The 12209-nt window shown below is 43.3% G+C and overlaps 2 protein-coding genes across 2 annotated transcripts; both read right to left on the bottom strand.

Moving 5' to 3' along the window:
* Window positions 1-48: 48 nt before the first annotated feature.
* On the bottom strand, window positions 49-9027 carry mboat7 (membrane bound O-acyltransferase domain containing 7). Its single transcript, XM_086155642.1, has 9 exons — window positions 8922-9027; window positions 7632-7711; window positions 6509-6638; window positions 5788-5914; window positions 5541-5697; window positions 4989-5184; window positions 3309-3461; window positions 3063-3239; window positions 49-1849 (listed from the first exon to the last, which is right to left on the bottom strand). Exons 2-9 carry the CDS (start codon window positions 7705-7707, stop codon window positions 1468-1470), a joined length of 1398 nt encoding a protein of 465 aa, XP_086011768.1. The 5' UTR covers window positions 7708-7711; window positions 8922-9027; the 3' UTR covers window positions 49-1467.
* A 139-nt stretch (window positions 9028-9166) lies between these two features.
* rps9 (ribosomal protein S9) lies at window positions 9167-11478 on the bottom strand. The gene is made up of 5 exons (XM_086155664.1): window positions 11439-11478; window positions 10644-10756; window positions 10419-10541; window positions 9865-10051; window positions 9167-9418 (listed from the first exon to the last, which is right to left on the bottom strand). Exons 2-5 carry the CDS (start codon window positions 10738-10740, stop codon window positions 9241-9243), a joined length of 585 nt encoding a protein of 194 aa, XP_086011790.1. The 5' UTR covers window positions 10741-10756; window positions 11439-11478; the 3' UTR covers window positions 9167-9240.
* Between the last annotated feature and the right edge of the window lie 731 nt (window positions 11479-12209).

A 12209-nucleotide genomic window follows, 5' to 3' on the forward strand; every position in this document is an offset into this window, starting at 1 on the left:
AACTACTACTACTAATAATAAAAATAAGTCAAGTGTGAAGATAAAAAATGAAATGAAAAATTGCACACTTTTAATGTAGATTTTGACAGTTTGTGACAATATCCGTTTATTTTGCACAACCATTTCTGTAATTTTTTGCTAATTGTTGGATTTCGGGCTTAATCTAGACTGGTCAGGGAAACAATTTCTGGATAAATGGTAAAGAAAATTGAATAAAAGGCTGAAAATTGACACGGTGAGGCTAATTCTTGGAATAAGCGCAGACTCTGAGCAGACATAAAACATAAGTAGGCTTCTAAAACGGCCGTTTTCTCAATGGAGTTTGGCTGATTCAATGCAAAACAGCCACATCACAACAGGAACCCCAGTGCATGCTAGGATAGGATACCACTCTTTGTGCTAAGCTAGTTAGCGAGGTGCTAACTCCCTATTTCATGCAGTGAGAAGAGTGTCTTATGCCTTTACAAATAAATGAATAATAATAATAAAGGAGCAGACAAGTGAGTACCGTTTGTGCGGAAAATGCTGATATGTATTTGCTCTCCTTGTAACATGAAGCGGGATCACAATCGCCGACGAGACACAAAATGGAAATTAACGGCATCGAGGCGAGGACGGAGGTTTGACAACTGGGGAGGTAACAACACTTAAAAAAAAGGCTTGAAAACAAATAAAAATACTGAAAGGACAGCAGTTAAGACAACTGAACAAACTGGGTGCAACAGATGCATTGTCATTTTGAGATCTTTGCAAACTGCCTTTTCGGTTTGCCCGATTTGCGCTTTTATTGTTGAAACGCAGCTTTGAGCCTCCCCCTTCCCGCCGCGTTTGGTCCCGGCTCAGCAGTGCTGATGTTCTGGCAGTGGGCGTACTGTAAACGGATGTAAAAACCGAAAAAAAAATAAAGTAATTAAAAGGTCAGACAGGACGTCCGACCGCTTCCGATATGGGCCTTTAGGAAGTTCATGTGTTCCCTGGGTGGACGCCAGGTTAGATCTGGTGATGCCCGTTTTTTTTCTTTCACTTTTCTACTGGCAGTGCATGTGTGCTTCTGGAGAGGAGCGGTGGTCCACCTTGAACTGAGCGAGGTGACTTTTTTTTTTAAAACCACAACAAAGAAGCTTACGGTTCGGCATGTTTTCGAGAAAAAAAACAAAACAAAACAAAGCGAAGGAGGAGGAGCCGAATTGGTGGTTTGGTTCGATCCGTTCTCCCCTCGGTTGTACATTCAGTGGAATATCCCGAAGAGATGGTGTGTGTGTGTGTGTGGGTTTCAGGGTTTGCGGCACATTTATTTACAACTCAGTGGATTTGCACGGTCACGTTCTCCAAGGTGACTTCCCACTTTGTTTTTTTTTTGTTTTGTTTAACCCGCTCAACTCCTCCCATCATAAATCAGACTTTTGAGATTCTCCTGCTCGAAAAAAAAAAAAAAAAAAAAAAGCTGTGGTCCACATGTGACGCGGCTCAGTCCGTTTTCCCGCCACTTTTCTGTCCGGCGCTGTCCGTTTTCTCCCCGCGCCCTGCCCCGCTCCTCCCGAGCAGCCTCCCCACTGCGATGCAGCAGATGGCAACCACGTGCATGGTGAAGTAGATGGAGGACCAGTAGCTGATGGTGTCGGAGGCCCTGAGTAGCACAAAGCCCATGCACATGTAGTCGTAGGCGCGCATCTTCAGGAACCAGTGGACCCAGTCAAAGGCGCTCTGGCCCCGCGGGCCCAACCGGGCTCGCACCGACGCCTCCATGGCCGACTCGGCGGCGATGCACAGCGGGATGGTGAGGAAGGACAGGTAGTAGCCGGCGTGGAGGCCGTGCCAGTAGGCGCTGATGAACATGGTCCAGCCCGCCCTGTGTGGGATTTAAGAGAGTCATTAGCTAAAGCGCTAAAAAAGTGTTTTTTTTTAAATATATTTTGCCTTTTTTTTTTTAAATACTTTTTAATTTTTAGGAAATTATTTTGCAATTTTTTGGGTCAATTTCAGGGAATTTTGACAGTGTGTGGTGTTAAAAAGCACATTTCTGTCATTTTTATTCCAAAATATGAGGTTATTTTAAGTTTTACTCCCTAGGTAGGAAATATGGGTAGAAAAAAGGTGTCATAAGCAAAAGTGCAAAATTATTATTTTACGTTATTTTGCGGGGAGGGAATCTTTGCAGTTTTATTCACAAAATATTTGGCCATTTTTATTATACGTTGTCATTTTTTGGAAAGTATTATATGATTTTTTTTATATATTTTACTTTTTTTTTAAAATACGTAACCATTTTTAGGAAAATATTTTGCCAATTTTAGGAAAATATTTTGCCAATTTTTTGGAAAATATTTTGCCATTTTTTGGAAAATAAGTTTTTGGTCAGTTTCAGAGAATTTCAACAAATTTCGATGAAATGGGTAGGATAGAAAGGTAGAAAAAAAAGAGAGTCATCAGCAAAAGCGCTGAAGTTTTTCTTTTTTTGGAAAATATTTTGACATTTTTTCCAGAAAACATTTTGCCACTTTTTTGTCAATTTCTTCAATTTTCTTCCAACTGCTGTGTGGTGTTAAAAACTCCAAGTTATGATCATTATTTTGAGTTTTCAGCCGTGGATGGGATAGAAAAGCATAAGAAAAGCATGTCGTCAGCAAAAGCGCAAAAGTATTTTTGTTTTTTGGAAAATATTTTGCCATTTTATTGGCCAGTTTCAGTGAATTTCTCCAAATTTCTTCCAACAGTTGTATGGTTTTAGAAAGGCACATTTCTGTGATTTCTTCCAAAACCATAAGGTTACTTTAAGTGTAACGCCGGCTCTTGAACGACATCATCAACCTGTGGCGTTTTGCGGTTACATCGGCATCTCCCATAAAATTGCTAGACATGAACTACCTACCAAGCGGACGAACACAGTACGTTGTCACGTGCCTGGATGACGGCTTTGTTTACAATTTTTGACCTTCATTACAGCTCCCGAGCGCAAGTCGGACACTTCATCATGGTGAAAATGACATTACGTCGCGCTGCAGGAATGGAACTCGGACGTTAGTCGAGGTACCCCTGTACTTTGAAGGATAAGGGTGAGTTACCTGAGGGTGTAGGACCTGAAGGGCGCGTTGGGGTAGATGTAGTGATGCAACCACCACTGCACCGTCATGTTCCAGTAGCGCATGCCGTGTCGCACCTTCACGCAGAAGTCGGTGTTGTAGCAGTCGATGTTCTGGATGGTTCTGAAGTCGTACGTCTCCTCGGCGGCGGGATTGGGGCTGCGGACGAAAGAAGGGTGTTAGGAAAAAACCAGGGCGGTCCTCCGTCCCGCGTCGTGAGGGGCTCACCTGTAGGCCACGGTGGGGCCTCCGCCGGGTTTGCACTGAGCCTTCTCTGGGTAGCAGCCCAGGCCGGCGCTGATACAGCCGGCCTCTGCGCCGCACCAGGCGGCGTAGAAACGCATCCTGAACACGAAGAACACGGCTATCATGTAGAAGAACCTGGATAGACAGGGAGAGAACGGAAGGTTTACCCCTGGATCGGGATTTTTACGGTTGGATCAACGTACCAGTTTTCAGATATACGGGTCGTCGCTGATTGGATTTTTTCAGTTTGGGATACGAGCCGTGAGGGGAGCGTTGAAGAATGACGGCGAAGCGCAGTTTAAGACAGTCGGAGGCGCTGCCTGCCGCAGTAAATCACATACCGTAATTTCCGGACGATAAGCCGCGACTTTTTTCACGTAAACAACGATGCGGCTAATATATGGACTTTTTTGGGGGGGGGCTAACGAGCTTCACGCCGCTAAAACATTTATCCTCGTCACATCAGACCGACGAAATGACCGGGAAATTCTGAGTCTGTTGAACTCCGACACCGAAGAAGACGACTTTGACGGTTTTAGTGCGCAGGAGGAAGACCAAAATAGCGATCGGCTAGCAGGTGCGGCTTATATTGAGGTGCGCTCAATAGTCCAGAAATTACGGTAATCAATACGATTGGTTGATTTTGATTGGTTTGCAAGCTGTGTCTCCGCATCCTGCATTACGGCCTGGAAAAAGCAGATTTTAAAGCATCACTGCCTTTTCTAAACAAAGTAATCAGAGTATCTGTGAAGTAACCCTTGTCAAGAATACTTTTAGAGTGGAATACTTTTACGAGTGCATCAATTTAGAAACTTTTTGTTGCACGGTGGATTTTTTTTGCTTTTGCGAGCCCAGATCTGAGTTAGGAGCAAGTGGGATGAGTGTTTGACACCGACGTGGCCGCCGCTGTCTGTGAAAACGGCGTTTAAGGCAGTCGGATGCGCCGCCCGCCGCTAGCTAGGCCGAAGAAAGGCGGGAATATCAGTGGACGAGTCATTTAAAGCCGGTCAGGGACGGTTTGATCGTTTCAAAAAGAGGAGCGGCATCCACTTCGTCGATAAATGAAGTTTAGCCATAAAGTGTAGCATAGCATGCAAGTTAAATTTAGCAACAAATTGTAGTATTGACTGCGTAGCCAGTAATTTAAGCGAGAGAGCGCAAAATGAAAAACCGCTGCTGGCATCTTACACTGAATAAAACCAGTTGATTGCTTTAATTCATCTTTGATGTAATATTATTTTTTATGCATTATATGTTATTTATAAAGTATGATTAGCGGTGAATTGAAGAGGATGTAAACGTCTGCGAGTGAAGAAATTCAAGTCCAGTTGGCAAGACAAGAAGATTTTGACGAGAATTGATAAAGTCCATTTTTTTAATTACAAACATAGAACAAAACCAGAGCGCTGGAACGCATTGACAGCGTTTCCGTTCATTTTAAAGGGGAAATTGAATTAAGTAAACGAGCAAATCGAGACATGAGCGCGGCCACAGAAGAAATTAAACTGGTAAGTCAAGGCATTGCTGTATATGCAGATGATATCATGATCGAGCTATTATGATATCATAAGTCAAGGTATTACTGTCGTGAGAATAAGATATTCTCTTTTCTTTTTAGTAAATAATCCACCGCGCCCGCCCGTCTCCTCTCCCCTCACCAACCTGAAGAAGAAGTTGTGCTCCAGGAAGTCGTCGGTTAGAACGTAAGCCAGGGGGAACACGGAGTTGACCGCCAGAAACAGGATGGCGAAGACGGGCACCATCTTGAGGCGCTGCAGGCACGGCGCCGGGCCGGGCAGCGCCAGCGGGCTGGGCTGCCTCAGCCAGTCCACGTAAGTTTGGAAGCGGAAGAAGGGACCTTCGGAGAAAGGCAGGCGGTGAGATTCAAACGGGTAAACGTGGAAAGTGAGCAAGCGGGGGACGGCGAACGGTCAGGGAGAGGGAAGGGGGTCAGTAGGGGGCAGTGTGGGGCAAACCAAAGAGGAGGAGGAGGGGGGGGGTCAAGGAGGAGAAGAAGAAGAAAAAAAAAGAGCCGGAAAATTACATCACAACTATTTTCAAATAATATTGAAAATGACATGGACTCACACAAGATTGGACAAGTGGCGGAGAGTGAAACAAAGAGAGACAGCAGTTAAAATTCATGCGACGAAAAAAGACACAAACATCAACATGTAACCCCACCCACAGGGAAAAACCCCAGGACGAACTTACCGGTCATTATACCGACATAACAGTAGCTGTAGGACATGATGTCGTAGAGAGACGGCTCCTGGGTCAGGCAGCCAATCACAGCGGACTTCCCGAAGGAGCTCACGTCCTTCTTCCTCTCCATGTGGAAACCGTGCACCTCATTGGCCAAGCTAACCATCTGGGGTGGAGAGTAGGGGGTGGTTAAATGACGAGGGCGGGGTCATGGGTGATGCCGCCGCCGCCGCCGCCGCCGCCGGGGCTCGTTCACCTTGAGAGTGAGCAGCAGTTGAACGGCGTTGGCGAATGGCGTCGGCGGCGGGAGGCCGAACCAGGTGATCAGCCGGAAGAAAAGGAGGTAGAGGAACGTCCAGGCGAGGCTCAGGGCGGGGGCGTGCCTGTGAGGCGAACACACACGCACACACACACACACACACACACACACACACCTATGGTCAAGAGTAAGGTCACATGGAGAAGGCAAGATTATGAAAATTAAAAGACAAACCATGGAGTTAAAAATAAAATGGCTAACTAGTTTGGCAAAAATCATGCTGAAGCATTTACTAAAGAAATATATATAAAAATATGTATGTATTTAAAAATATATTTTTCATACATACATACACGTGTATTTTTTTATACAGCTAATGAAGAGAAAAAAATTAAATTACAATTTTCAAATTTGGTCCAGATTTTGAATAATAATGAAAATAATTGGGAATAATTGTGAAAATTTGGGAGACAAAGCATTGCGATTGCACGAAAGTAACTTGTGGATTTGCAGGATTAAAGGAGCATATTGTGAAAGAGAACTAAAGAAAATATCCGCATCAACTCTGCACTTTTTGTTTATAATACTCCACCCACTATTGAGGCTCTCCTCCGAAGAAGGAGCTAAGACAGGACGAGACGCAGCTGTGTGCTGCGGAGTTCCCTGCCAAGAATGGCCCGATAATCCCGCAGAAAAACACCAGTATTTATCAGCTCACCGCCAGCTGCTCTTTACAATAATCCACGTCCCGACCACCGTCAGCAGGGAGTGCAGCGTGTGGACGTGACATGTAGCGATGGTGATGGAGAGGCCTAGAAGCAAAGCCGCCCCCTGCTTCCCGGGAGGGCCTGCGATGGAGGAGAGGGTGGGAAAACAACTGATAGTGTAGCCGGAGTGTCAGGCGAAAACAGGAGATTAGCAGGCCACTCTGATCCCTGAACTCTGCGGAGGAAACCGCCGATCCTGTTTAGCAAAATTGGGGCCAAAGGCTGACATTCTGTCACAACAGCACCAGAGACGCACTCCGCCATCCGGCAATTGCACAAACCCAATGACCCTCGAGGAGCTCCACTGAACGCCACAGGAGGTCTTTCCTTCCTGAGGCGATCAGACTTTTTAATTCCTCTCCATTCAGCCGCCGGCAACCATAAAAACCTATCTTTAACCTAAAAAAACAAAAACTGTGCAATATTTCATTTCACTGTGCAATATTCAGAACTGTGCAATATTTCATTTCATAACAGTACACGACAATTTTTCCTTTATCATACTATTGTGCACTCCTTACCTCACTTGTTACTAAGACACTTATAGTTTTATCACTTGTTTACTAAGACATTTTATAGTTTCACTGAGACACTTTATAGTTTATAGTTTATTTATTTCTAATTCTGCCTTTTCTTATTATTATTTATTACTGTTATATTTTCTGTAACTCTGGCACAACAATTTCCTTCGGGATTAATAAAGTTGTTCTTATCTTATCTTATCTTATCTTATCTTATCTTATCTTATTTTTGCTCAACCAGGCCTGTCCGTCCCTGCTGTTTGGACAAATAATGTACAGCAGGGAGTGTCGTCCCTCTTTTCTAGCCAAGCGAGTGAGCGGTTGGATGTTTCTGTGCATCATCATGTGATTGACAGGTGACGAATCCGGATAAAGCACGGCCTCGCACCCCTACCTAGCATCTGAAAACATCTGAAACCCTGCATGTCTAACAACACATAGTCGTTTAGAAAAAATAGTTGTACTGAGCTGTATCTCTGTGGTAATAAAATTGCAGAACTTAGTATTTGTGCATGTGTGTGTGTCTGACATTAGAAATGGACCAAACACTCACTGAGGTAACGGAAGAGGAACCCAACTGGGATGGAGGCAGCAAGGACTCCCAGGTAGACCAGCTCATCGGGAGACATCTCTCTGCGAGCCAAGAGGCGCAGGTCAGATGACTTAGCGTGAACAAAATGTGCAAAGTACAGTAAGTATTTTGATTTTACTATCCATCACCAAATTTGCAACTGTTGTAAAATGTAAATAAGAAAACTGACCATTAGGGCTGTGATCATCCCAATCAAAATATACTGCTCAAAAAAATAAAGGGAACACTTGAACAACACGATGTAACTCCAAGTCAATCACACTTCTGTGAAATCATAGTGTCCACTCAGGAAGCAACACAGATTCATTTTGACTTGTTTTAAGGACATCACATCAAAGTTGGATCAGCCTGGAGTTTGTTTTTACACTTTAATTTTGAGTGTGATTCCTAATCCAGACCTCCATGGGTTGATACAATTGATTTCCATTGATCATTTTTGTGTGATTTTGTTGTCAGCACATTCAACTGTGTAAAGAGCAAAGTATTTCATTAGAATATTTCATTCATTTAGATCTAGGATGTGTTTTTTAAGTGTTCCCTTTATTTTTTTGAGCAGTGTAAATACTCCACTTACCTTGTTAGGTATAAAAATGACCCATTAAATCGAGCATTTGTCCCCGTGTGAGGACATCCTTTAGAAACTAATTCAAGTTATGAATAACTCATTTTATACCTGTCCCACTGATTCCACTGATAAAGCTGATAGGCGTTAAAAATACATGACATAAAATGCAATCGACTAGCATGTTGGGTTGGGCTGCCTTAGGCAAGCGTGTTGTGGGTTCTTGTGCAATGACATGTAAAAGAGTAGTGGGGTGTATTTTAAACGTTGTACGACGGCACGGAGATAGGAAGGACGAAAAAAATGGTCTTTTGTTTCTTTTTAATAACTGTTTCAGCTAACCCACGTTAGCCCCAGAAGTGTGACTAGCTAAAATTGTGGGTGTGTAGTATTTCCACATGCTGTGTAGCAGGATTATTCAAGCTATGACAAAAATGGCATAAAAACACCAGCTAACTGCCCCAGATGACATACGATTGACGCTAACTGCAGTCAAACTCGCCAGGCTGACATTTTTGAGTTTGCTCACAACATCGGTCAATTGATAAAAACGCCGGGTGAAGCCTCACAAGCTATCCTCTGCAGTGTGCACTAATGCTAACAGCCTTACTGGCAAGCTACACAGCGCTTTAGCTCAGTCATCACTGTTGCCGCACCGTAGTGTCGGAATTAAGCCACAATTTACTCACATTTAGGCGATCAACGAAATGTAGAACTTATATAGAATTGAGAAACTTGAAGAGTATTTCCACACCGCTCGCACATCTGGCACACTTCCTGGTTGGCGAAGACTCCGCCGAGGTGGACTGATCCACTAATACAGCACGGGGGGGAACGGTTCATTCATTGGAGTGAATTTGGATTATACCACTTAGAGGTTTATCACCAATGTCTCATGTACAGTGCTTCAGAACATAAATACCACTCAGTTCTGTTTGGTCTTAATTTTTGCTTTTATTGAAATTTGACAGGGAGTATCAAAGCACACCCCCTGGAAAGAGGTCCTTCTTAGTCCTCCTCCTCATCATCAGCTCCGCCAGCACCAGCCTGGCCCTTCTTGCTGTTCTTTCTCTTGACGCGGCCTGGACGTCCTCCGCCGTATGGAGACCTCAGAGAGAAATCGATGTGCTTCTGGCTGTCCAGTCGAACCACAAAGGAGGGGATGTTCACCACCTGCTTGCGCACACTGTCGAAAGATGAGGATAAGTTTAGAAAACCTAATCTTCGAATTAAACCTTCGAGTGTTTTTTTCGCAGGCTTCATTCACGAGGAATTCGCGACACCACAGAAAATCTGAGGACATTTTTCTAAAATCATCAGCCCGAGTGGTTCTTACATTGCACCAAACAAAAAGGAGTTTGGGTATTGGATATTGCCAGAGGTGCAATCCATACCTTACCTAATAGCCAACATCATGGCGTCAGCCTGAGCGCTCGTTGGCAGGATTGGCTCTGGGCAATAGTTACTGACAAGGTATACGGTTTTGATACCGAATTGACCTTGATGAAATTTCTATTTGATCTCAGCCATGTGTGTTACAAGCTGGTCATCCTCTGATGAAAAAGGAAGCGTTCAGTTTTATCCAAGACAATGAAAGATTAACTTTCGGTTTCATGACAGGACCCGTCTTACCGAATGTGCCTCTGGCGGATCAGGACACGGGCGTGGTGGATGCTTTTGGCGAGTCCCAGCTTGAAGACCTGTGTCTGCAGCCTCCTCTCCAAGAAGTCCTCAACCTTGAGGCCCAGGATGTAATCAAGCTTCATCTTACCCTCGTCCAGCACACCAATCCTCACAAGACGCCTGAGCAAAGCATTACCTAGAAGCCATGACACCATTTTTTAACAGCGTCCAACTCATGTGTGATTCAAGGTATAGCAGAAGTCTCAAACTCTTCGCAGAAGGACCAAGTCAGGCATCCACATTGTATAAAATGGATGGATTTTTAACAAAAGGTTTATATTTGCGTAGCCTGTACATGTCCAAGTTGAGCAGACAACAATCAGAAAATCATTGTAATGCTTCAGCAGCCTCGAAATGCGTTAAGTTTGAGACGCCTGTTTCAGTAACCGTTGGCCTCATTGACGAGGAATTCTTGACACCACAGAAAGTCTGACGAATTAAAAAGTTTAATCATCGGCCATCAACGGTTAAGCCCATCTATAAATTAAAGTACCAGTGCGAACCTTCAAACAGACGCTTGGGGTCCTTCTCATCCAGAGTGAGCAGCTCTCTGGCAGCTTTACGAATCTTGGCCAGGGTGAACTTGACCCTCCACACCTCACGCTTGTTCCTCAGTCCATACTCACCTGAACACATGGGAGACCAAAACAATCAAATTGAGGTTCACCCAATGGAGACAGTGGATCTTATAGGGATACTTATGGACGATATGTATGACTGATGCGTACCAATGAGTTTCAACTCCTGGTCGAGACGGGACTTCTCGAAGGGACGTCGTGGGGTGACATATGTCTTGCGACAAACCCAACTCCTGGCAACGGGCATGGTTGTTTAGGGATGCCTGCAATGAAATGATTCTTTATGCAGTTAAATGTATTAAAGTAGAAGATGTGCAAGATTCAACAGTGCTGGGATCTATGCAGATGACAAACACATACTACTTACTTCATAGGATGTCATGACGATTTTCAATGTAATTTCTGAACATTTACTTTTCCCAACTAAGCTTACACTACAGCTCACAGCTTAAGTTGTTCTCATCAACAATTTCCTACGGGATAAATAAAGTTCTTCTCATCTCATGTATTTTGTTTACTTTATACGCCAGTGCTACAATAGCGACGTAACGAAGAACGATTAACACATGCTTTCATTCTGGAAAGGAGCATTATTTGCATTTAAGCTCACGGGGTTGACACGATAAACATTTAATCGACATTAAATAAACGGTTATTTTAATAAAACAGCGTGTATATTTAAGTACACATTGCTAACGCATGTATGTTGAGATCCAACTGAGTAGGCCGTTGCTGGGCCGCACCACGTTGTGCCATGACATAAGCTAGCACTAGCTTAGCTGAATTAGCTTCTAAAAATGTGCTCCAAAGGCGGAATAAATGAGTCATGCACAAAGTTTGGACACATACAGGAAGCATTTGTCGTGACTATCGATGGCTGGAGCCTCCAAAACAACCGAAATTACACCCGGTTTTAGCGTTGAAATGAACGTAGGATAGTCGTACCTGTTCCGCTCAGGCCCGCGAAGTAAAGAGGAAGTTAAAGGAGGCGGTGATGTTCTTTATAGGGCAGTTAAAGGACTACATTTCCCAGCATGTCTCGCGACGCTAATACGGAAGTATGGATGCTCGCCCTCTAGCGTTGCAACTAAAAACGCTCACAGTCAATAATCGATAATTAAGAATCGAAATAGTCAAAGTCAGGTTTATTGACAATTTATCCACATGTACTAGACATACAGAGGAATAGAGAAGACATATTTCACAATCCTGCGCCTGCGGTGCCATGAAATTATCAAAATAATAATAATAGAGTGCAAATAAAAAATAATAAAGTGCACTATTGTGTTAAAAAAATAGACATTAAACTATACGGTATAAAGTGCATGCAGAGACAAACTACTGGTTTGAAGACTGAAATGTTTTAATATATGTAATTCAAATATGGAGCAAGGGAAATTCTTAATGGCTTTCCTAAAGTACTTGTTTTTCTTTTACTAGATTATTAGTGGGGGTCTGATACCTGGTACCAGACACTTTAAATCTTAATACATATATTTTCAAATCACACATTTTTCTAACTGTAATACAAACAATTCCAGTCAATTAATGAAATGTATAAAATATAAACAAATATTAACAAAACACATATCCTGATAATGTGGATACTTCTCGATGAAATGTAAATTGACACACAAAGAATTCCACATATCCTAAAATATCATATATTTTAAATATTGATGGGTTTAATATGATCAACAATTCAGTCAATTCAGA

The sequence above is a fragment of the Fistularia commersonii genome, chromosome 11, assembly GCF_037954325.1.
Source record: "Fistularia commersonii isolate RoL2024-O1a breed Wild chromosome 11, RoL_Fcom_v1.0, whole genome shotgun sequence".
NCBI lineage: Eukaryota > Metazoa > Chordata > Actinopteri > Syngnathiformes > Fistulariidae > Fistularia > Fistularia commersonii.

Excerpts from the sequence above, each read along its gene's own strand:
- mboat7 (XM_086155642.1), bottom strand. The coding sequence starts at position 7,707 with ATGTCTCCCGATGAGCTGGTCTACCTGGGAGTCCTTGCTGCCTCCATC. Across the intron at positions 6,639-7,631 it reads GTTCCTCTTCCGTTACCTCA|GCCCTCCCGGGAAGCAGGGG; the intron begins GTGAGTGTTTGG and ends CCTCCATCGCAG. Across the intron at positions 5,698-5,787 it reads AACTGCTGCTCACTCTCAAG|ATGGTTAGCTTGGCCAATGA; the intron begins GTGAACGAGCCC and ends TCTCCACCCCAG.
- rps9 (XM_086155664.1), bottom strand. The coding sequence starts at position 10,740 with ATGCCCGTTGCCAGGAGTTGGGTTTGTCGCAAGACATATGTCACCCCA. Across the intron at positions 10,542-10,643 it reads CCAGGAGTTGAAACTCATTG|GTGAGTATGGACTGAGGAAC; the intron begins GTACGCATCAGT and ends CCATGTGTTCAG. Across the intron at positions 9,419-9,864 it reads ATCCGCCAGAGGCACATTCG|TGTGCGCAAGCAGGTGGTGA; the intron begins GTAAGACGGGTC and ends ATCTTTCGACAG.